Source organism: Branchiostoma floridae, chromosome 9, assembly GCF_000003815.2.
Source record: "Branchiostoma floridae strain S238N-H82 chromosome 9, Bfl_VNyyK, whole genome shotgun sequence".
Taxonomy (NCBI): Eukaryota; Metazoa; Chordata; class Leptocardii; order Amphioxiformes; family Branchiostomatidae; genus Branchiostoma; species Branchiostoma floridae.
In genome coordinates this window covers 17651360-17676934 of record NC_049987.1, presented here as the reverse complement: position 1 = coordinate 17676934, position 25575 = coordinate 17651360, and the positions used below count along the sequence as shown (strand labels likewise).

The window sequence follows — 25575 nt, the reverse complement described above, 5'->3', positions numbered from 1 at the left end:
GAATTGTTTTCCTTCGGATCCGTCCTTTTTACCTAAGGCCATACCAATTTAATTGATTGGTTCACGGATTCGCTCGCTCCTATTTTTGGGAAAATTAGAAAAAAATAAAAATTAACACTCAGCAAATTTTCACCATTAATGAAACCAATCACCAACTTTCTGGTGTAGCAACTTGGCCTTTATATTATAAGCTACTTTTGTAATTTTCAACGAACAGGTGCTGTCACTGTAACGTTACAGTAATAGTGTTTTTGTACTTTTTCAAGTTGAAAACTTTTTATTCTTTATGTTTTGGATTAGCCCTTACCTTTACCCCAACCATTTTACAATTTTCATTTTTATTCGCCCTGTCGCTCCATATTTTTTATGAAAAAATCCATAACCAAGAAATTAAATTGGTGTGGCCTAACCCAACCATCTGAGATCAGGTCTTTCCATGCCTCCCTCTTTTCTTGGATAATTCATTGTCATTCATTAATTGCTTGTGATACAATCCAATTTTCTTGAAGTCTTTCATATATCAGTTTACATTATTCCACTACAAGCAATTCATTGGAAGAAGAATTATGTCATAAAGGTATATATAGTAGAGGACATTTGCAGGCAATGGGGATATCAATCTGAAAAGTAACAACATTAGAAACAGCTCTGTGCCATAATGCTGTAATGAAATTGGTTTCCTACTTAGAATTCTGTGCCGTGAACGTTACGTCCTAGGCATACAAACGTGGTGAGATGAATTGAAATAGAATTGACTTGATTGGTGGGCCTGGTAAGCTGGCATGTCTTCGGATAGTCTCCAATTTTCTGCTTATATGCCTCCGCTCGTCTTCAATCAGGGAGACTTGCACGGCGCCTTTGGTGAAGAAAATTGGATCACGTTATCGCCTCAGATTCTCAGTCGGGTGTAAGGAGGGTAAGACGGAAGAGTTTAAGAGGTTTATTGGTTGAACATCAAGATATCCCTCAGCTGCGATTTATAGGATTTCATGCCTATTTCTGACGTCTTTCTTCTCTGGTCTGAGTGAAAAAATGTGACCTGACTACGAAAGCTGCTGAAAGATCTGTTTTTCAACAAAATGCCTTCTTTTTTTCAGTGACACCTGTTGATTTTCGGAAATTCTTCATGAAACAAGCCTTTATTTCAAGCTTTGTGTGCTATTATGGGATTAAGAGCTGCAGCTACATGTACACAGAGATTTTGGAGAATAAATAAAACATGAGGTCAAGTAGAGGTGCAGTTCCGATTAATTTTAACATGTTTTGGGCATTTTTATCAGGCTTTCTTTTTTCTTTATACCAAACTGTTTGGCTCATAGATGTGAAGAAAACAGCACAATTAAAATGGAAAAACACCTAGAGATACATCAAATAACTGGAACCATACTTCTGCTTGGAGAGTAACGTTGGTTCACCTTTATCCGTTGGGTAATCTATTTTTGTTGTATATAAAGATACTGTAGGGTACAGTATTTGGGGATCGTTAAGTCTATGGAAGGTCGTTTCAGATTGCAATATTTTGAAAATGTTGACAATTGAAACCCACGTAGAACCGATAAATCCAGTTTTTTTGACCAACGAATTTAGGTTTAACCCCACGGATTAAGGTGAATTAGCGTTACAAGAATTATACAATGAACAGTTGGCTTATGAAATCATGAAAACCAAAAACATGGCCTCTGAAACAATGAGTCAGGGATGGAAAAAAATTAAAAGCTAGAGACAGCCCTGGTAACATGTAGTATGATTAAGGCTGGGTATCGGTACAGCGTACCGTCACAAAACCGTTTTTTCTTATTGCACCGGTCCAGAAAAAATGGACCTGAAAAAATTAGGTGGACCGGATGTTGGACCGATTAGGAAATTAACAGATTATTTTATCAGGCATTCACACGTTTTGGTGCTTGCATGTGGAAGAAAATAACAAGAGTGAAGTAGAGTAGAGTTTAAGTTTTACAGCCAATCGTACAGGTGCAGTTAGCATTGTAGGATATTAAATGTAAGTCTAATACTCCACCAAACAGATTCAGTAGTGAAATGGACCATTGGTATGAGTCATACTGCATCAGGTCCAGATTCAGGTCCGGACCTGGACCTGATTCTTTGGACCTGAACCGGACCTGAATTTTCTGTACCAGTACCCACCCATAAGTATGATGTTAATTTGGTCAATTTCTACTATTTTTCCAAATGACAAGTGGAACCAGGCTGGTAGAGGCTAACAAGCTGAGTATGCAAATCAGCAGGTTTCCTATGTGCTGCTTATAAAGACCAAAAGGTCAAGGAATGTAGGGTTTAGGATTGCTCCCTGGGGGGATGTCAACAATTTGTGAGAGAAACATGACCCCAAAGGCCATTATGTAACATCATGGCGTGACCCTCCCCTCTTTTCTTTGCCCTGAAGCCCCCATTGGTGTTTGTGATAATCAGGACCCCCTACATTCCTGCTTAATTTGCTCCTGACCTTGTGCCATTCTTTTCAGAGGCCATTAGGATCTATTTTGAACAATTTTCACTTTTTTTACTTCTCATTTTTCAAAATATCTCAGTACTAACAGTAGTTCACCTTTATTCGCGGGGTAACCTATATCCGCTGTTTTAAAACACAGCGTATTTAGGGATCAGGTTGACGGACGACAGTTTCAAACTGTATAATTTGAAAATATTACAATTTGAAACCACAGTCTGGCAATTGACATTCCTAAAATTCCAAGTTAAAAACAAACAACGGATAAAGGTAACCCCACGGATAAAGGTGACTCAGCGTTATAAAAAACTTTTGTATCTACAACTTACAATGATGCTAATTGTAGTACGGTTACGCACGTTCGCCAAGCTGGTTAACGCAAGGGCACTAAAAACGAAAGTGGCAATTTACCATTTTGCTTGCTGAATGAGTAATGGCCTTGGTAACTGTTGCGACAGAATAATTGCCCCCATGTTAGGTGCTTGTCAGGACTTGTGTGTGTCCCACTTAACCCCCTTTTGTTACTTGGCAAACTTCGAGAGCTCTCCTTTGTTTGCTACCCTCAGACAATGGCGCCGGAATGAAAATTACGACCAAGAACAGTGCGAGTCTATCAAATGAAAAGATTGAAAATAAAAAACAAAAGGCCAGAGTTTCTTTTCATGACAGGAGAAGATTTTTTTTGTCATCAGACAGTGGCGCCGGAATGAAAATTACGACCAAGAATAGTGTGAGTCTATCAAATAAAGAGATCGGAAATAAAAAATAAGAGGCCCAATTAATTTCTTTTCATGACATTTTGTCGTCAATCTCCTAAAATGGTCTGCGTTGTGTCATCAGGAGTCAGTGGACAATTGGTCCACAAATAATTTATCAAGTAATTTGGCACAATTAAAAAGAAATGGCAGCACATGCCAATTTATCACTGTCGTTTGTGTTAGAGATTGTTATCTAGTAGAGCACTTTGAGAATGACCAGAGACAAAGACATGCCATGACATGTCCAACTGCTGATCAATCATGTACATGTATGTAGTACCGACTGTAAAGGCTCCGGCACAGTTATACTGCGTTTCTTTTTGGTGGTAGGATTTCAACAATACTGTAATAGGAAAGGGTCAACATTATCAGTCATAATATAGCATTCACCAGTTAGAATACCTAGCAATTTAGCAATATTAGAGCATTAAAAGAGGAAATACTAGTAATCTGGATAAGGCATCTGTATAATTGAAATCTACCGCACTGTATTTCCACATTTAACGTTACATAATTATTTCATACTTTGAGCGGTTAAAATGTGATAGGACCTTTTGTTTACACTCTTTTAAAATTTCGCCATGCCATCACCACAAATGTGCATTTCCATTGTACAAATGTATTTAGTACTGTACTGTCAAGAAGTGTTGCAACTGAAAACAGCGAATTTAAGTCTCCATAAAAATTTATGAATTTACAGTATCAATGACGTCCGCATGTCTGGAATACATCAGTAATGATACTGACTTGACGTCGACATGTCACCTTTGCCATTTTTCACAATGCCAGGTCAAACTGCGTCAGCATCATAACAATATCAATGCCCTAGCTCTATTTGTAACTGAACAATAGGATTAGTAGATGCGGACGTCAATGCTCAAGCCAAATTGTTTTAGCATTTGCTTTTGTATTGGTGCAATACCATGATTAACCGCAAATTGCTTGAGAAGCTGAGTGATCATCCGATTATGTGTCAATGCACACAGTTGGCCTCTAGCATGGAATTGAGACTTGTTAGCTTTTTAGCTTGAAATTATAGTTTGGTCCCTTCATGACAGTTGCTACCCATGGAGCGGACGAAAGCTTACAAGGCTTACCCTGAAATCCAGCGGTATTATAGCTGCCGAATCTCTTCCATCCACTCCACCTTGGCGGAAAGGACAGAAGAGACTTGGGAGCTATAATACGGCTGGATACCAGGCTAATAAGGTAGCAACTGTTGGGAGCAGACCAAAGCTAACAAGGCTGGTCTCCAGGCTAGTTAGATACAATGTAAAGTTAATGTTGCATACATTGTATATAACTTATGTATATCTTCTGGACTTGTAAGCATTTTGTAAGGGACAAACTATGGGATGGGATCAGCAGTTATCACAATCATTTACTTTGCAGGGGTGCCATCCAGTGAGGGTCTGTATGTTGTCCACGAATTACAGGAATTCAAAATAGGCTGCCTATGCCTAATGAAAAGGGGCATGCAGACCCAGAATTCCAGTTGGTGCATAGACGGTACGCCACGGAATTGTTGAATCGCCATCCGGGATTCTGACGGCGAAACAGGTCTTAACCTTAGGAAAACTAACTACGGACATATTATACAATGTGGGATATCTGCTTGGAGAGGAATCAAACAGACAGAACCAATGAAGAAGGCGAGCAAGGTCATGACATCTTCATGTCTTTAATAGATGAATATTCATGAATGACACGTTCAGTCTGTCTGCCACCCAGCAGGTGGTGGTAAATTACACATATCAGGTAAGAAAGCAATTATGTACAAGGTTTCCACTTTCTCCTATCAACTACTCTTATTACAATCAAAAACTTATCAAGGCTAGGTCAGCAAAATTACAACAATACAAAAATTCGTCAACTCTTTTTTTTTATCTTAGGTAACTAAAATGGGATACTCTACATAAAAAGGAGAAAACATGCATCAAGGTAATGTGTTAATTAACTAGAGTCTTGTTTAATTAAAGGTACGTTAATTGTGGCACAAATTGCAGTTGTGTGTTATATCTGCGTCTTTTTACACGAACACTTCGTACATAATGAGTGCTGTTAAACATTTCGAAAAAGCAGCAGATAAAACGTTCCAGATCGTAACAACTCTTCTTTTTCTCTCTCTCTCTTTCCCTCTCTCTACAATTCTGGTAAGAATTAACAAAAATATACTTTTGTCACACCGTCCCAGAGATAGCACGTCAAAGGACTACTACAAGGTGTTCTCTCCCGAATTATGAAATCTTTATGCAAAAATATTGATTAGTAGAATAGCCGGAGATTTACATGTATGTAAAGATATCATAAGCACTGGCACCAAGATTTAACCTGACGTATTAATATTTACATTTTTTTGTTTGTCCTAGGACTATCAACTTTTCAATCCATTGTCATTTTGGCCACTTTCAGGACACAAAACTTCCAGTATAAAAAGAGGAGTACACAACATCAAAACATGTTGTCCAATGTACTTGTCAATCAAAATCCTCACAGCAGTCAGTGTCAGTTACTGTTCCCATAGGGTTTAAAGTGGTGAAACTAGTCATAAAATTCTTCCATACAAAAGCTATTTTCCCATTTCCAAACTTCGGTTTCCCTCACATTTTTCTGATACCGGCGAGTTTTCAAACTCGAGAAACGGTTGGCTTATAAAGCTGTGCTTTCTTTCATATTTCTTTCTGTAAACCAATCCCCGAAAACTGATGGGACAAAGAAATTTGAAACAGAACGATAACAAATAGCATGGAATACAACTGAAATTCGCATAGCACCTTGAATGTCTTTTTCTTCATCGTTGAGGTAGAGGATGTTTTCAAACATCCAAATTCCAAACTTTCTTTCAAAACCCCTGGTTTTCATCTTTCGGTTTGTCTTTCTGTTTTAAAATTTGTGCCATGGTGAATTGTTAGCACCGAATCTCAAGCACAGCTGTGGATAGTTTGTAGGGAAAACAGTTTCATATGATATGAACTTGGTTATTCAAGAAAAAAAAAGCTGAGCACCTAGTACACAACTGGACACACTGATTCAAAGTTTCAAACTGTCAAAAGCTGCAGAAAAATCCAACTTGATTATAAGCTTTCATACAAAATATATTTATACATTATTTACAATGCAAATCAACATAATTCCAATCTGATGATGGACTGGTCTTCCTTTTCAGCTCCATCTTTTTTTTCTAATTTCTTTTTCTCATTTTTGCCTGGATTCTTGCTAAAAGCCTAAACTACACATACTTTCCTTCTGATCTATTGTACGTCTAATTGTGGAGAGTTTGTGCATATTGGTATGAACCGTTGATGAAACAGACTAAGTTTGCCTGTTTATTTAATCATTTCCAGCAAACACTCAAAATAATTTGGCATTTGCTTCATTCTACAAAAAAAAAATTCCATTCCTTCTTCGACTCTTTCTCAATAAACATGAGAATGACCACCTAGGTGCAGACGTTCGGACTAAACACAATCTATCCTAAACCAAACATAAGAATGGCACGTGTAAACAACTAACAGATTCACAACAATATGCACACTTCAGTAAAACAATTTTTCAGTCAGGTTTTCATCCAAACCTACATGTCTAATTTTCTTTTATCAAATTACAGTGTAAAAACACATCATCAGTCTTTTGTGGGACTATATACATTCGGAGCACCTCTTAAGTCTTTTCTTTTTTCACAATAAAGCCAAAGTTCTGCACATGTACATCCTGATATGATACAAATCTGCTGCTATCTTTCCTCCTAGCAGTGCAAATCTGCTGCTATGTTTCCTCCTAGCAAGTGCTGTGACCTCTGACCTACCATCTGCTTGGGCTAAGATACAGGCAGAGTGTTTATCACAGATTCCTGGCTGATCGCGTTTCCTCGCGACCCTTTGATTTGCCCTCACAATAACAAATGCAGCGCTTGGCGGAAACTGTTGGAAACTCCTTTCTTACAACGACATAGCTCGAGTCCAAACACGCACACATGGAAACAGCAACTCTAGAAATTAGAGACCACTGGCTCTCAAAACCACAGTTGCTTGAAACGATATCAGAATCTTAAATGTCTGTCAAGAGCTGATAGTACACAAGACTACAATCAAAAACATCTTTAAAACTTGCCGACATGCAGAGCGTTGACTTTTGTTTCCGTAGAGAAGGTTTGTAGCAAATGTACAGTTGAAAGACCCGATCGCACAAAATCCCCTGGTTAAAAATCATCTGGAGGGATCCAAAGAAACACATACACAAAAAGCCCTCTTACTCATGAAAGATCTTTGCCAAATTTTGCCTCTAACAACCACAAACCTTTGTCATCTGAAAAATTGTTTTTTTGCTAAAATTACTGAACAATATGGTTATAAATTCTCCAAAGATTATGGAATGATTTTCCATGCTCTCCCGGTGAACCTAATTTGCTTAACAGGTAAAAATATGATAAAGAAAAAAAGGCATCTCGGTTGCGTAGGTTTTCTTCTCGAAAATTTTATCACCATTTATAGCAAGCAAATAGCGGAAAAAAAAGCCCACAAAAAGAGAACGAAAAACAAATGACCGACTATGAAATTTCAGTTAAAACCGTCGCTTCTTCAAAATCTATGACTGGCCATGTCCAAAGCACAAACGATATGTTTCAGGAACCAAATATTTTCCACAGTCTCATTATTTTCTGGTCAAAATCTTGGGATTACATGCAAGAATCTAACAGTTGCTAAAGTCAAGATTGAAGAAAGAAGCAAACCTAACCAAATACTAGTACTGATGCAAAAATTCAAACTGCAAATACAATTGATAGCTACTTTCACTGCAAGGCTGACTAGTCGTTGCAAAAGATTAACATAATCTAAATGTTCCTAATCTTTATAGAAAGCATACTTCTCTGACATTCCGAGGACTTTTGAATTCTATATATCTTGATCTGCATAATACTAAAGCCACAAATCGGTCCAATTACTGTTTTGCACAATTGTAGATACCACAAAGACTAAGCTTCTTTACCAACATGCCTAGAAACGTGTGCATGTTGAGTGATGCTTAATATCCAACACTTCGCAAATTACATGTACACTTTACAAATATCATTTGCCCTTTAGTTTCTGGTGGTTAAAAATAGAAAAGGTGGAAAAGTCTTTGACTACATCATTCTTTTTTTTTTTCCTGTGACAGGTTTACAAAAACAAGACACTGACAGCAACTGATTTTACAGTCACGACTACCCAAGCACCTTAGTTTATGGATTGGCGGATGCCATTTTGGGTCAGAGGTCATTCGAACATACCTGAAGACAAAACAAAAACTCACATAAAAACTAGTTTAAAATATCCCAACTGAATCTGGAATAACTAGAAGTAGAACAATCTGAATGCTCCCCCCTCAAAAATGATAGGTATTCAATCCGTTGCCATGAAACTAAATATTCATTTTGTCGAAAGAAAACTATGGAATTTGAATCAGTTGTGACCTTTGACCCAACTTAGAATCAACCAATAAGATATCGGGGAGGGTATCTACCTACTACCTGCAATCACAGTCGCACTCTTCATAACACTCTATCGCTACATGAGTCCGTTAGATCACGGTCTCTCGGTAACCTAACCTTCCCGCGTTGGTTTGCGTCTGTGACATCGTCATCGACTGGGTCATTCCCGCAGAGGTAGGCGCGCACGACCCCATCTGGTTGTTGGGGTCCTGCTGGAAGTTGAACTCAAGGCCACCATCCTCCATCAGCTCGGTATTGATGATAGAGTCCATATCGCACTCCAGACCACCGCTGAACATATCCAGCTCCAGGTCGGAGGGGAACTTCTCCTGATGCATGGAGAGGAGCTGGTTGGCTTGGGAGTTTGCCATGGCCTGCTGGTGTAGGGACGCAGGGCTCTGCTGGTGCATCATGCCGAAGGTAGAGATCTGTGGGAGGGGGGTCTGCTGCTGTTGTTGTGTCGGAGCCAACTGTCCCGCCATGATACCCATGTTCCCCCCCAGCATCTGGTTTAAGGCACAGCCGAGGTTATAATTCTGCTGCTGTGGTTGTTGTTGTGGTTGTTGCTGCTGCTGCTGTTGTTGTTGTAGCTGTTGTTGTTGTTGTTGTCGGAAGGCGTAGCTCATCCCGGTGCCCTGCAGGAGGCTGCTGAGCTGGCTGCCCTGGTCGGGACAGCCGGACATCATGGGGTCCTGTCGGAGCATCAGGTTGCCCTGGGAGATGAGCGGGTCCCCGCTGGACATGACGGGGTCGCCGGAGGTCAGGATGGGGTCGGTCTGCGTCAGCATGACGTCCGAGAGCTGCTGCAAGCTGAACTGCGTAGGGTCTTGCTGAGGTGCGTTGACGCTGGGAAGACTGCCTTGCTGTTGGTTGGGACTGTGGGCTGGCTGCGGGACCTGGACCGGCGAGAACGGGCTCTTGAAGGATGGGGGCGGGGTGCTGTATCCCGTGTTCTGCCTTCTGGGGGAGGGGAGCTGCGCCCTGCTACCAACGCTGTGGCACCTTCTCATGAACGGGTCGGGCTGGGAATCGAACCCGCCGAGTCCAAGACTCCCAACACTGTCCATAGAGCTCATGCCGCTCAGACCGCTATCACCCAGGAGCTGGTCCGGAGAATTCAGCTTCATGGTTTGTTGGAGGGACTGGGTGAGCTGATCGGTGGACTGGTTGAGGAAGTCGGACGTCCCGTACGACAGGTTGTTGTTGCTGCCGAAGTCGGACCAACCAGGGGACATCGGCGGCACCTGGTTGTCGTCGTCCAGATCGGGGCCCATGATCGGCGAGAGGCGACCGCTCAAACTGCTCGCGTTCGAGCTCGTCCTCTGCCTGAAGTCGGAAATGTTGAAAGACAGCGGAGAGGCTGTGGACGCGCTGAGGTTCCCGTCGCCGCTGGGAGTGCCGCCTTCCGACTTGGAGTCCTGCGGACTCCCAGGCCACTTTCCGGTGGGGCTACCCGCGTTGGCCGCTGCGGCGGCTTCCCGAGCCTCCTGAGCCTTCTTCTTGGCACGACCGCGCTTCTTCTCGTATTTCGAGTTGTTGGTGTCCATGCTGGAGGCCCTTCTGCGCGGGGACTTCCCGCCTTTGGCGTCGGGGTTGAGCATCCACCAGGAGCTCTTGCCTGTACCCTCATTCTGCACCCTGATGAAGCGACTATGCAGAGACAGGTTGTGTCTGATGGAGTTCTGAAACACAGGAAAGAGTAGAAATGTCATGAACAAGGCCATTGGCAATTGTTAAATAGTTTAAGAACAAACAAACAAACAAACAAATGGCTATGTAAAGACAGGTTGTGTCTGATGGAGTTCTGAAACACAGGAGAAGAAATCGTTCATTTTCAGTATTCCTATATGATCAAGCAGGCAACTGTTAAAGTAAATAGTTTATAACAAATAGAAACAAGCTGCTATATATATATGCAGGGACAAGTTGTGTCAGATGGAATTCTGAAACACAGAAGAGATAATAGATGTTTGATTTTCAGTACTAGTATTCCCACATGATCAAGGCCATTAGATTCCCTCAATTTTTTCCAAAACCTCTTAACTGTGGAAGGGACATCCTCCCTCCCCTTCCACACCTACATCACTATACCATTACACAGCATTTATGCTAAAATAGAACCCTGGCTTAAAATTAGATGCTTTAGTTTTAACTTTGCTACATACATGTAAAAGGTTCCTCCTAAAATGTGTTGACGACTACAATATTATACAACACACAAGTAGAAAGATCAATAAACGTTACACCAATAAAGACAACACTGGACATGACACACTTAAATGAATAATGCTAGAAACAAATATTGTTGATTTTTGAGCACTATATTATATATGGAGTGACTAATATCAACGATGTATGTCGACCTATATTTGTAAAGGGGTCAAGGTTGTTAAAATAACTAGAATATTCCAAATATAACTTTGATAACATGATATGAAAGAAACAAGGATCCAAGAACTCTGACGTCATATCCTGGGTCTTGCATACTAAATAAAGATGATGCTATATAGTTTGACGCATTAGATAACTAATAAAGGTTGAGGTCAATATCTTTTTCCGCATTTGGGGAGGGGGGTTCAAATGGCATACGTAGTATAGAATGTATAGAATACTCAGTCAGTCAGTGTCCTCAGCTATAGGAAACCCTCAACACGCATTGAGTTGACCTACTGATACTGATAATCTTTATTGCATATTCATGCCCGAGGGCTAAATGCACAAAGGGACCACATATGGTCTTATGGATGCAGAGGAAAAAAGAAACTAGACTTCTACAATGGTTTTAAACATGTTCTTCTCTCTTTTTGAAACACATGGAGACATATTTACATATTGTGTCGATAGCATGATCGTCCTTGCATAACATCAAGTACTTAAACAAGTCTTGTTTTGACATTTTCTTACAGATATTGTATATTTGTAAAGTATCAAATAGGGATTGGCGTTCGTATTCATATAATGTACACTCTAGTAAAAAATGTGTCTCGTCTTCAAGATACAAGTGGTCACAGAATTTACATGTTCTATCATTTAAAGGAGTACGGTTATGCCTGCCGGATTCTATATGTAATAGGTGGTCACTTATGCGAAATTTACTCATAGCTTTGCGATGTTCTACTGAGTCCTTACACTTACGTGGGTATAAACTATAATGCTAGTAGTTCACCTTTATCTGCAGGATAACCTATATCTGTTGTTTTTTTTTAAATCAGGGTATTAACGGATATCAAGTCGATAGACAATGGTTTCAAATTTCAATATTTTCAAATATTACAGAATGTTACTAATGTTATAAAAAAAAAGTTTTGAACCACACTCTAAATCGTACAAAGCAGCTTCAAAATAAGCAAATTTATGCTATGGATTGCAAAATGAGAAAACGCATACTAATGTCATACTCATAGAACATTACATTCAATGAAAGATCAAAAATGAAATTGTTTGGTATACTATACTCTGTGTGTTGTCATTTGTTCAACCTTCCTGACAACTTAGATTTCATAATGAAGGCACTTTTTTTTGGCCAAACTTTTCTTTTATTCGCTCGCTCGCATAGTATAAGTTTGTAGATTCCCAGAGGATGTCATCCATATACAGTCAAACCTGTAATACGGGCCACCTCTACAGAGGGGCCACCTGTCCATAGTGGCCACTTTTTGTCGGTCCCTTGGGTATGTTATTTACAAGTTGCCACCTCTATACAGAGGCCACCTGTCTATAGTGGCCAAATTTGTCCGGTCCCTTGAGTGGCCGCTATAGACAGGTTTGACTGTAGTCAAATCAACATGGCCTCATGCCAAAACAAGTTCAGGAGCTACAGCCAAATGCAACTACTATAAGATTTCTTTCTCCTTCTTAGTGGGGCAGGTTCAGGTTGGGGCAGGCACAGTAGTTCAAGTGCAGAGCAAGTCCAGGACCTGAACATCTGGCCTGCACTTGTGCATGTAACTGATACTTGGGCACTAGTATTCAGGATTAATGCTCTTAATGGTGCGACCATCTGAAAGGGATTACTTCAATCTTACATAATCCCTGCAGTATGTTTTAGACAAGCGGCTTCTTATTGGACCTCAGGCTAAACTAATTAAAAACCTTGTTCATGTTTTGACTATTTTTAACCAACAGGATTCTTTCAATGTGTCAAAGCCAACAGCTCATTGGTTCTTAAACTAAACTAATTAAGAACCTTACCAACATACCAACTTTTTTCTTGCACAATCACTGCAGCATGTTAAGACAAGCGGCTTCTTATTGGTCCTCAGGCTAAACTAATTAAAAACCTTGTTTGTGGTCAGGACTTTATTAACTACAGTCAAACCTGTATTAGGGGCCACCTCTACAGAGGGGCCACCTGTCCATAGTGGCCACTTTTTGTCGGTCCCTTGGGTATGTTATTTACAAGTTGCCACCTCTATACAGAGGCCACCTGTCTATAGTGGCCAAATTTGTCCGGTCCCTTGAGTGGCCGCTATAGACAGGTTTGACTGTAACAGGATCCTTTCGATGAAAAAAAAAATCAGTGGACCAGATTTCGGACCTATATGATAATTAACAGATTATACCAGCAGGCATTCACTTGTTTGGCGCTTAATGGTCCAAGAAAGTAACAAGAGCAAAGGAGAGTCATTTTTACAAAGTTTCTACAGTCAACAGTCTACAGTTTCAGTTTAGAGGCAGTTAGTTTTGTTAACAAAAAGATAGAATTTTAAAATGCCAGTGGAAGTTACTAAACAGAATCCCTAACACCATATAAGTAGAGAAATGGACCATCGTTTAGTGCATTGCCCATTCACAAGTTTTCTCAAACTACTGCAAATGCAGAAATGTTTGCCGTGGTTTTATGTTCACGGTTTTTGCTGTGGCCACTTCACCGTGAACTCAAAACCACCGTGAACATTTTTTCCATTTCAGTATGAGACTATGTAGTCTGCAAAAACCCCATTTTCTTGCTACCGCAAAATTAAATCCTCTCAAAATTAAATGCATTTACAGTATCTGGTCAAGGACTGTACCTGTACCTGAATTTTCAGTACTGGTACCCACCCCTAGTCCAAGTACAGTAGAAGTCAGTTAATTGCACACCGGAAAATCGCAAACTTCTGTTAGTTGCACGAAATCCCCAAATCCCATGGTGGTGCGGTTCAGCTTAATAACTTCGCTTTGTTGCACAATTCGGATAATTACACGACATATACTGGCAAATACTAGGGTGTGCAATTAAGCGGCTTCCACTGTACTACATTAGTCAGCTGGTATCACTATCATCCTGTTGTTTACATGGGTCATTGCAGGGAAGGCTTCTGGGTTTATTTATCTTGGCAGGGCAGCCAGAAATGTCTGACATTTGAACTTTTGCTAGGATCAGGATAAAAACAGCACTGATTTCAGCTTCCCCCATCTAAGCACTGAGTAACTCTCCAGTGGCATTTCTAAATCCCAGATCAACGAAGATTACGTTTTGTGACCTTTGGAGGATTTAAAGTCCTACAGTTTTCTTTGTTCCAGAGGTCATATGGGTGTGTTAGCTAATTTCTGTCTTACCAGTCTCAATCTTTTAAGTCATACAGATCGATTTTTTTAAACTACTTAAAGTAAAATTTATTTTTGAAATTTTATGCTCAAGGTTTTGAAAATGGAACTTGTAACAGGTGTTTCAATAACTGTATATTCTGGACTTAAGTGCAACTGTGAACCACAGCCAACATCGCATTTTCTACCTACCACAAAATCAAAGCACGGCAAAATTAAAAGGATTTGAAAAGGGAACTCTACACTGGTGTTTCAATTACTGTAGATTCTGGACTATGATTGAGTATGAACTGCAATGCACTTAAAACCACTGCCAACATTACATTTTCTACCTACCACAAAATAATAGGCATTTACAGTTAACCTTCAAGGTAGATACAAAATTGCAATTTTGGCTTATGCTCAAGGTTTTGAAAATGGAACTCTACACCAGTGTTTTGATTATTGTATATTCTGGACTTAAGTGCAACTGTGAACTTAAAACCACAGCCAAAATCACATTTTCTACCTACCACAACCCTACCTACACCTAACATGAAGATGCAAAATTGAAATGTTGGCTTATGCTCAAGGTTCTTTACTTTCGTACAACACTGTTCGTAGATTTTCTCAAACCCACTCTTAAAGTATCATCCAGAGGGAGATCTGCTCAAAGATGTCCTTGTTTTTTGTGAATTTCTTTAAGCTCTGTGTTTCCTCTCTCCTGCAGAGAGTGTGAAAGGGGTCTTACAGTAACCTTGAAGATGCAAATTTGCAATTTTGGCTACATACGATATCGCTCAAGTCCCTTTAGATAAGCCTAGCCATTCTAATGCTTTTCCTGGCCTTTGTGTATGCATGAATGGAGGGAATACCACTAAAAGACACTGAGATAGCATCCCCAAGGACACTCATTGTCAACCACAGACAAGGTCATATCACATCTTTCATCTTGTACCTTATTGGATATCCTTCAATCGAGTATGCTATTTTTAGTACTAAGGTAAGCACTGAACTAGTTATGCGGTCATATCAATATCCTTCAGAGAAAAGTTGAACTAGATACATGTGTAATAAGGCTAACGTAAAATGTTTTCTTTTTTCCAATAAAATCAAGGATGGTTGTCTGAAATATCAAAAGGTTTGAGTGTACATATACCTGGCTTTCTAAAGACGTTAGATCTATAAAATCTCTACCAGGGTTTAAAAGAGTAAAATGTAACACAAATTTTGTGCATTCAAAATTGGAGCTATGTACTTTTTTGACAGTGGGGGAAGCTATATATGTATGTATTGCACATACTAAGGCCACACCTATTTAATTTCTTGGTTCACGGATTTTTTCATAAAAAATATGGAGCGAGAGGGCGAAATAAAAATAAAAATTGTAACATGGTTGGGGTAAAGGTAATGGCTAATCCAAAACATAAAGAAAAAAGTTTTCAGCTTGAAAAAAGTACAAAAACATTATTTTTGTACAGTAACAGCACCTGTGCCCACACTTTAAGGAGCTTATAATATAAAGGCCAATTTGCTACACCAGAAAGTTGGTGAATGGTTTCATTAATGGTGAAAATTTGCTGAATGGTAATTTTTATTTTTATTTTTTTTTCCAAAAAATAGGAGCGAGCGAATCCGTGAACCAAGAAATTAAATCGGTGTGGCCTAAGTACCATATACCATATTCTTGACATTCGACTTCGAGTCACTCTCACTCCCTACCTGGTTTATCGTGTGCTGTTTCTTGTCGGCATCGGTTACTGGTGTCAGAAAAAACGAAAGTCTGTATTACTTCCTTTAATCTTCAAGTTAACTTAATTAAGTTGGGTTCACTGCAATTTTTAAAAGCTCAAAACTTTTCTTAGATTCTGCTGATAATTCATGTTACTTTGTGTCCAGAGCTCAAATTTGTCCTGTACAGCTAATGATGGTATTCCCAAAAAAGAATTTCAGGCCATTTACAAAATATATAAATCATCATTAGAACATCGAGACAAATTCAGCATCTAGATATTAAGGTTTTAAAAATTGCTCTCTCATTAACATGCAAATAAACGCGAAAATCTAATTTGGCTTGAACCTCCTTTTAAATCACCAAGACACCGTGAACAGAGTTTCTGCAACAAGTCCTGTATTTTCAAAATACGAGAAGTGATATATTATTATACAGACGCAGACCGTAAAGTATGACATAACGTCTGAACTTGATGAGACAATGAGACAAGATAAAAAAATGTCTATGCCAAACATAAATCATATACTTCCCAACAGCACTATTTCTAATCATATCAGCATGGCCAGACAAGTCGTATTTCAAATTTTACAAGCAGTCATAATTCAGCTTTTACTGTTTGACTAGGTAGTATTCAAATTTTTCAAGGCAACATAGTAATTCTAACGATCCAAAGTTTTTAATCCAACCAAGCTTACCAGTGCATTCTTACCTAATCCTAATCCAAGAACTGTTTATAAAACATTTGTATTCAAATAAGTTATAGACGTTAATTAGCCAAAGATTAACTTGGATTAAGTCCTATTATACTTATAGTCCAAGGATCATTGTTGCATGCTTACAAATGTACTCACAAACCACAAAATTGCATTCGTGTGTATAATGTAGTATATTTCACAGTAGCTACCTTGATTTGACACTTGTTACATGTTACAAAGGTGTAACAATGTCGACCAGTTTTGAACATGTAAAATCTACTAGTAACAGTTAAGTACTTGCAGGGTTAAAACTCTTTCTTGTTTTACTTTTTCTGGTTGAATTTTGTAGTTCTATTTTGCAAGTGGCCATGAATTTTAAACTGTAATTTGGAGTAAATTTTTGCAAAAAGACATTATTGTTGATCTACATGTAAGTCATGATATCAAAATGTAAGTCATGATATCATACATGAGATATAGTCAGCAAAATTGCATTAAAGACTGCCACAATTTTTGAACTTTGAAAAGATCTACCATTAAATTATTAAAGCACACTTTGGATATCCAGGTGTTCAAGACATTCTTACTCTTAGGCCTTGGTGACACCGGTTTTAGTGTGTCTAAGGCTACCGTACAAAATTATAGAGCTGAAATTATCTAAAATATTCTGCGAATTCCTGTCAAAACCTTTGTTCTGCTAATTTGCTATAATAATTATCTCCATATGTTGGCAACACACAGCAATTTGCTTTCTATCGGACCCAAACTAAAACAACACATTGTCCAGTCTGTTTACAAAACAAATGTTGCTCATAAAAAGTTCCAAATATCCGGTTCATGCTAAACGGTTGAAAAACTTCTTTCAAAATGATGCTCTCTTAATGTAAATTTTTTGGGAGACAGTATGCAAATCAACTCCCTTGCTAGATTTCTATCTTAATACCATATTAGGTATGATGTAGACATATGCAATACACAATACTGTAAATGCATTTAATTTCGCGGTAGCAGGAAAAAGGACTGTTCGCAGTGGTTTTAAGTTTGCGGTAGCACCATGCACTGTAGTCTCCTACTGCCATGGAAAAATGTTCGCCGTGGTAGAGTTTGCGGTAAATTTGCAACGCTAAAACCTCAAACATAAAACCACCGTGAAATTTTCTGTATTTACCATAGACCAATCTGCCAACCACTACCCAAAACATCGAGACGCGAAACAAAACTACACTGCTCAAGATTTGAATGACGTGCAGACAATCTCGTACTACGTCACACCACTAACACTGATTGACAACCTATTGTCATTGTCAAGTCATCTACAAGTCAGGCTTTTGTGTGAAACATTTTTAATCATCATCCAATCTTTGTTCCCAATATATCCCCATTCTTTTGAACTACTAGACTATAACGAGACACAGATTAATTTTTGGGAGGGCTCTTAGACATATTCAAGTCAAATTTCAGCAATTAGGCAAAAGGTGAAAACACACTACTGGAAGGAAAACTTGCATAGTAAAAGAACTTCTTGATACTTAGTGCATCTTCAGTGTACATATATTCTGTGTATATTCACTTCCTCCTGCAAATTCAGCGCATATTTACTTCCTGAAAGTGAAACTTTGTGGAGTAGAGTAACAGCAATTATTTGGCTCAAAGCCCAGAGGTCCTGGGTTTGAGTCCCCTGATATGCTTCGATGATGGTAATGATCAGCTAGGGACGTCCCTTGTTAAAGGGAGGTCTCGAATTTGAGAAGAGCCATACCTTGAGCACGTTTAAGAACCCACCACTCTTATCAAAACGAGTAGAGGCCCTTCCGGGTGTGAGTGGATCAATTTGATACGTCTGCATATGCAGCCATGAATTGGTATAGTAAACAATAAAAAATGAATCAAAATACATCAAAGTATAGACCTTCATATGAACCTTTGTTTTCATCTTAAACTTCCACAAAATGAAATTGAATTTCATCTAATCACAAAAAATAACAATCATATGTGCAGCATGTACTAACTTCCTACTAAATGGTTCCTTATGTTGTAATCCTACGTGAGTTACGTGACCTACTGAGCAACACTAATTACTATCGCCTGGCGTGACACCCTACCGAGCACGTGAGCGCGGGAAGATCCTTAGCAGGTGAAGACGTGACTGGACTACGTGCAGAGTCGTAATTCAATTATTGCCAAAAATAGCGCTAAGTTCTCACCTGTCAGGGTATTGGGTATTGGTAATTGCTTTATCCCTCTAGGGGCTATAGGTTAAAACAAAATGCATGTAGACTACAAACATAACATTACCTAAGACAAGTTCAGAAACTTTCAATTTACTTATGTCATGTCCTGATGCAATTTCCTTGTACATAGGCCAATACATCTCTACTGCTTTTCAAAAAAGGAATCGTACTGACACAAACAGTTCAGTTCAGTTCAGTTCATCCTCTTGGAGGTGACACAAACACTTGATGTTAACTCTGTATCGTGTACCACTATGTTCTAGTAATACCTGTTTCCCATGAATTAATCCGCTCAGCTAAAGATAGCATAGCGACTAGTCATTTGTTACATAGAACCCTCTTACCATTGTTATGTATAAGCGACCACGTAGATATTAGTTTTGATGTTCTGTACATGTATTACACCCGAACTTGCCATACATTGTACCAGTACAATTGTTGCGCAATAAAGATTGATTGATTGATTGATTGTTCATGGGGAGGGGGGAGTACAAGGTAGAGATTTTGTTTATTTGTTTGTTTGTTTGTAACGGCACATGTTATCGAGGGATGACTGTCTTAGCATTTGAATTCAAAGTTTGAGAATTCCAAAAGGTTTTTTTCTTAGCTTCTATTCGTATCTTCTTAATATGTGAACTTCAGTGAAGAGTAGAAAAAACTTCCAGTATTTATGTCCAGAGTTTTGTTATGTTTTTCCATACATTATCATTCAATTAAATCAAAATCAAACGTTGCTGTTTTAAGTGCTCTAGAATCTATAAAGGAAAAATTCTGAATTAAATGGCAAACGGTTGTAAGAGGCAATTTATGACAGGCAAGCAATTTTGGCGTACAGTGTCTAATAATAATAACAATACACAATGTACTGTAAATGCAGAAACTTTCGCGGTTAAATGTTTGCGGTTTTGCGGTGAACGGTTCTACTTAAACCACCGCGAACATTTTTCCATAGCAATAGGAGACGGGTACATGGGGATACGGCAAACTTAAAACCACCGCAAAAAGTCCCTTTTCCCGCTACCGCAAAATTAAATCCCCGCAAACCTAAATGTATGTACATTTTTTTAACATAACAATGCAGTCGATCAATACTGCAAAAAAATAACAGCAACAACAGAGTCCAAAGTCTGGTGTGAGAAAATCAAATGGCCTGAACTGTTCTTCCGGACTTTCACCTTTGACATACAACTGAAATGTGCGTAGTACTGCGTACGCTGATTGTCTTTAACGTTTCAAAAAGTAAAAAAAAACAAGATATTTTTGACATGTCGAAATTCAACAACATAAATGTCAATGTACATTGTGTATTCTTGGTATGCCTTGCCCTGGAAGAGCTATTTCCCAACTTCAATAGGCCAATACTAACAATGTATTGAATGCAACATTTTAAAGTCCAAAGTTCATTAATATGCAGTATACATACAATTACCATATACATATTTGATCAAAATACGCTTTTTAAACTTTTCAAAATTCAAAAGGTGCACAAGTTAAAGCCAAAGTTTTATACTTTCTTTGAGGTTATTGCATGGATAAATCTGAAAAGGACGTAGAGTTACGTATTGAACTTGAAATAGACAATGTGGTTTTGGTGAAATTGACAGTTTTATGAAGAGTGCACAACTTGATGTGTTGTTTTTGTGAACAAAATTTCTTCTATTGTGAATGATTTTGTAATTTGTCGTAGGCGTTTCATAAATTTGTAGATAAAATCGTGGGATGCGGATTTTGATTCCAGTGTGTACTTTAACCGAGAAAATATGGTAACTACAACAAACTGAAGTTCAGAACTAGCTGGTTAAAATTTAACCCTTGTCTTGCTGGTTTGACCCATAACCAGCATGCCTGTGGTGAGATAAGTGGCACTTAGTAGGGAATAGGTTAATCCGAGCATGCCGTTTTGCGAGCTTGTGGTTTTCCACATGACTGAGAGCATAAATTCCGCTAAATTTACCAATGTCAATCAGTAGATTATGAACAAAGTGAGCTTTATGTTAAAACAAATGTTAATGCAATTTGTAGTACTGTATAACACTGTAGTGTGATATCTACTTCTAGTCTTTAAAGTAATTAAACCACATTTATTTTATTGTTATGGTTTTTCAGCCAACAACTTTTTTTCTTCTTCTTACTAATGTTTTGTGCATATGTGAAGAATTTTTCAGTATCATGCTTGTCAGTCTTTGCTAAAAAAAACCTTTTTGGAACGATCTTGAATCAGGTACATAGCTGGAAATGAAACCTTAAACATTTTTGGTATCGTGCCAGTTATCATAGACATAATGATACTGTATAACTTTTCAAATTCATAATAAATATAACTTGGGGCTGAAAAGTAACCAGTATAGAATTTACGTCTATAAAAACAGAATATAATGTTTCAGGAGCTTTAATCCAACAGATAAAAGTTGGTATGCAAAATTGAGAGGGAAAATTTCCCACCAATAATTCATAACACAACAGTGAAAAAGTTTTATCAGATATGTCATTGATATAGAAACATAGGTATCAACATACTGGGAGCATATGCACCCCAAATTTGACGTTGCACCTAATTTAGACAATGGATTCACCTAGGTATTTGTGTAGGTACTATTGTAGACATTGGACACAACATATTCTTTAAAAAAGTTCAGTTACTTGATACTCGTTAAACTTAAAACTTCAGTCTTAAAAGTGTGGTAGTAAGCTTTATAATAAGCTTTTGCTGACATTTTGCTCTATACTAATATTATACATAATTCTATTGTGCAACCATAATTCTTTTCTGAGCATCTTTTTTCTTAGGTTACTTGCACCACCGCATTTATTCCCAGAAACGAATTTCAAGCCGCGTCAACTGAAATGAAAATCCCCTCGATATCTCGCCTAGGCCTCTGCTCTAGAATATTCCAGGACGGAAGCCTGGTTTTTGTCACATCTCGCAAGATTTCGCGAGACCCTTCCCTGCCGACGAGAACAAACCAAATATGGGCATTTTTCCAAGAAAATGGCCCAGACCCTGCAATATATGGAAAGCACGTTTATTTCTTCCCTAGCGGTCCGCCGAAATGCGATCGTGGCACGATAGAAGGTCAAAATAGTCTGTTTTCTACATCACGAGACGGGGGTTCGGTGTCCGGCTTCATTGTTAACTTCTTGTAAAAAGGAGTTTTACAACGGAACCCCTGCTTGTCCCTATAACTTAAGGACCATCATTTTCTCTCTCAGGAAAATACCTTCACATACATTTACTGAACAATAGTGTCTAGACTTTTTCCCTCATTAAATGACTCCACAAATCGAGTCGCCATAAACTTATTTTTCCGTTGTTTCTAGGTTAATGGGAAGAGGATAAACATAGACTAGAGTAGCCAAATCTGTAAAATCCGAGTCTACCACTGGCTATCATCATGCAACCCCTAACTCTTCCCTCCTTTTTATATGCAAAATCTTTGCGATGTCTTGAGGTCTCCATGTCAAGGACAACACCACAAGAAGCAACAGAAATGGGCTGATGCTTTTAAGGATCGTAATTTCTTGCCTCGGCCTCGGCCAACTCGCGTACGTTTCACTCGCGCTGAAGACTTTCAAAATCGGCGACTGGCTCTGAATACCGACATCGACTAAAATGAGCCATTGCGTATTCCGGAAGCGTACGGAGCGAAAACGACCTTTTTCACTGTCATGGGCAAGTGCGTTTGGTGAGGAAGATGTCCCAATCAAATTTCTTGGACATAAGACAATGAATTTAAAACATTCTAAAAGACTAGTATATCTTTTAAAGCAACTTCTGAGGTCAAGGAAGAAGACTCGAAAACAAAAATCAAAAATCTATTTTTCAGTGTACCACACTCCGTATCTAATCATTCGTATAATCTTTTGGACACAGCAAAGGCATCTTTTTTTGTGGGGGGGAGCTTTTTTCTGTAAATGCTCGTATCAGTTTTAATAACTTTTATGGTTCCCAAAGGATATCATCCAAATAATTAAATCAAAAATTCCATTTTTAGATGATTGTAGAAATGAAAGTTGGTCTCTTCTTTTCCTAAGCCACATAGATCTATATGTAGTTATATTTCATATCCCCTTTCTTCTCTACAATAACAGTAAAACTAAAAGGGTTTGTTTACATCCGGGTTTTTTTACATCAAAATCGACCCGAACTGAACTTCCTGTTTTAAATCTTACCAACTTCCCCTTACCTCAACAATGGGCAGGTGTTATATTTCACCTGAGGTTCCGTCTATTTACGTTCATCACATGACTTGGTTACATAACTTTTTATCATCAAATCAGGTTTCCTAACAAAGATACACACTTCAATGCATCATGTCTAGTGTTAAGTTTGGAAATAAAACACAGTACTTATGACTCTTGTTACTGGAAATTCTACTTACTAATTCAACACCAATACCTACTGCCACCAGTTACATAATTCTGGCACTGAAAAACCCTCTGCTGTGTTGTCCTAACTCGATTTCCTTCAAATCAGCCAAAACAAATCTGCCAGCGAGTGGCCTTCACATGATTTAAGGACAAAACATTACACATGGGCTATTTCTTAAGGGGAACTACGGTTCGTTGGTAACACATTAATTATAGGGCGAGCCTTAATTTGCACTGTAGTGTTATGAAATCTACCTTACCATAAACATTGACAGTCAAGTTACAACCATAGACGAAAACAGACATCTTTAACCGATTATCTTCATAATATGTAAATGTGAAGTATCATTTGCTTTATGAAAAATAATAACTTTCCAGACTGCTACGTCATAGTTGTGCATTCTGTTGCAAAAATGAAAGTTGCCAGACACAAAACATTGCGACAAAGTTTGCATGGACGGTACTAAATTAGATTACGTTGAATATATATATATATATACCTACTTGAAACTGATTGCTTTGTAACATTTCTGTCATTTTTTTCAAAACTATTTGCTGCAAAAGGGGACATTTTCAGTGATGGGTTGGATACTGTCCTGTAGTGGTCAGTCGCATGTGAGTGACCAGTGGTCATCTGTTTATTTGTGACCGCCACATTCTTGACAAGCGTGCCTGGAACTTTACAGGAAATGAATCATGAAGAAACTCTTAGGGGTCAACCTTCAGTACCAGTCACGGCAAGAAAAAAAAAAGTCTAGTCCCTTAGGTGAAACTTTTACCTTGTGGTTGCCAGTAAAATGTTTTGCATCCGTATTGAGTTGTTTGTTTACCATCTGCTTCCCTGTGGGGTCAAAACTTTAACCCTTTGCGGGAAGAAATGCTTTTAAGCGTTGGTTTGTAAGATTTGACAACTAAGGGTTAATGAAGAGTGTTTTAAGGGGTTTAGGAAGTTTCAAAATGTGATTTTCTGCGTGTGTTGGAATTTTTAGAGCCGCTACGCGGCGTTTTTTTTCTTTTTCTGTCGAATCAGGGGTTACGGGTCTGCACGCAGATCGAGCTAGAAGGGGGAGGGGGTTTTCAAGATGGCTTCGGGGCTTCCTCAAATTTCTTGTGGCCCATGCGGTGAGCAAATCACAAGGTTGGCGCGTCCCTATCGGAACAATATGTGAGATTCCGAACTCAGGCCACAGTGTAAGACACATGGAAGGAGTGTTGAGATCGCACGGGATCGAACCAAGGGGTACGGGGTTCGGGTCCTGCAGAAAATCAACAAGGGGACATGTCAAAAGTCTTACCTTCCATCCTGCAGAGCTGTTGGAGTCTCCCTTGTCCCTGAAGTACGGAACACATCGCACCATCCAGTCGTAGATCTGGGAGAGGGTGAGCCGGCCTTCTGGCGAGCTCTGGATCGCCTTCGTGATCAAGTCTGCGTACGACAAATTCCCCCACGCGTTCCGTCGCGAGCTCTTCTTGGGCTGTGGCGCCTGCAGCTCCGCTTGCAGACTCGTGGCGTCTACGGTGGTCGGTGCCGCGGCAACCGGAGCTGTCGGCTCGGCGGCGAGCCCTGGCACCGTGCCCGCTTCGGTTTTGGGCTCGATTCCTCCTCCTTCTCCCGTTGTAGTTTGTTCATTTTCCGGGCTACCTTCGGTCTTGCTTTCGTTGGTGCAAACCTCCGGTCGGGGGAGGGGCCACGTACACGAGCGTGGCCTGCTCTGGGGTTCAAAATCGGGGTCGATCTCGAGCTGAGGGTCCTCCATATCCATTTTTCTCTCTCCCTGCACACTGCAACCCCGGCACAACTCGAAACGATTTTTACCCGCACTGATCCTCGTCACACATCCGGCGCTATACCTCCCAACTCACCGCCAACACTTCCAAAACGATCCTCGAGACTTTAGGATCCGTGACAAGAAGGAATCGCGGAGTTTAAGAGGTTCTAAGACACATATATACGTCGGTGGAAAGGAGCACACACATACACTGCGAGCCCCTCACATTTCCGAGCTTTCCAGGCGGAATATGACGTAGGAGATTGTTGTCAGGGGTAATTAAAATATCCGCAGGGCGCGCGCTGATTGGTCAGCACGCTGATCAGTTTCCCGCGATCGGAGGGCAGGGGTAAAACACGTGGTTCGCGTCACCATTTAAACAAAACGTAAAATTACGCGATACTAGCGATTTTACTATGAAATTCTCTGACCATACTGCATTTTTCATTTACATACAACGTATTTTACACAATACAAGTGTTTTAGTGGAATGTTCAGTGTTATTTTGTACTATTTTACAGTTTTGTTTACACAAAATGTGAAGTTACGCAATTCAAGCGTTGACAGTAGAAGTTTC

General features: G+C 39.3%; 1 protein-coding gene across 1 annotated transcript; it reads right to left on the bottom strand.

Annotated features, from left to right (window-relative positions):
* Positions 1 to 4890: 4890 nt before the first annotated feature.
* LOC118422433 (forkhead box protein O3-like) lies at positions 4891 to 25264 on the bottom strand. The gene is made up of 2 exons (XM_035829997.1): positions 24525 to 25264; positions 4891 to 10374 (listed from the first exon to the last, which is right to left on the bottom strand). Exons 1-2 carry the CDS (start codon positions 24990 to 24992, stop codon positions 8782 to 8784), a joined length of 2061 nt encoding a protein of 686 aa, XP_035685890.1. The 5' UTR covers positions 24993 to 25264; the 3' UTR covers positions 4891 to 8781.
* Between the last annotated feature and the right edge of the window lie 311 nt (positions 25265 to 25575).

Bases quoted from the DNA above. Each gene is read 5' to 3' on its own strand.
- LOC118422433 (XM_035829997.1), bottom strand. From the start codon at position 24,992: ATGGATATGGAGGACCCTCAGCTCGAGATCGACCCCGATTTTGAACCC. The intron at 10,375-24,524 runs GTAAGACTTTTG...CCTGTGTTTCAG, and splicing joins ACAGCTCTGCAGGATGGAAG to AACTCCATCAGACACAACCT.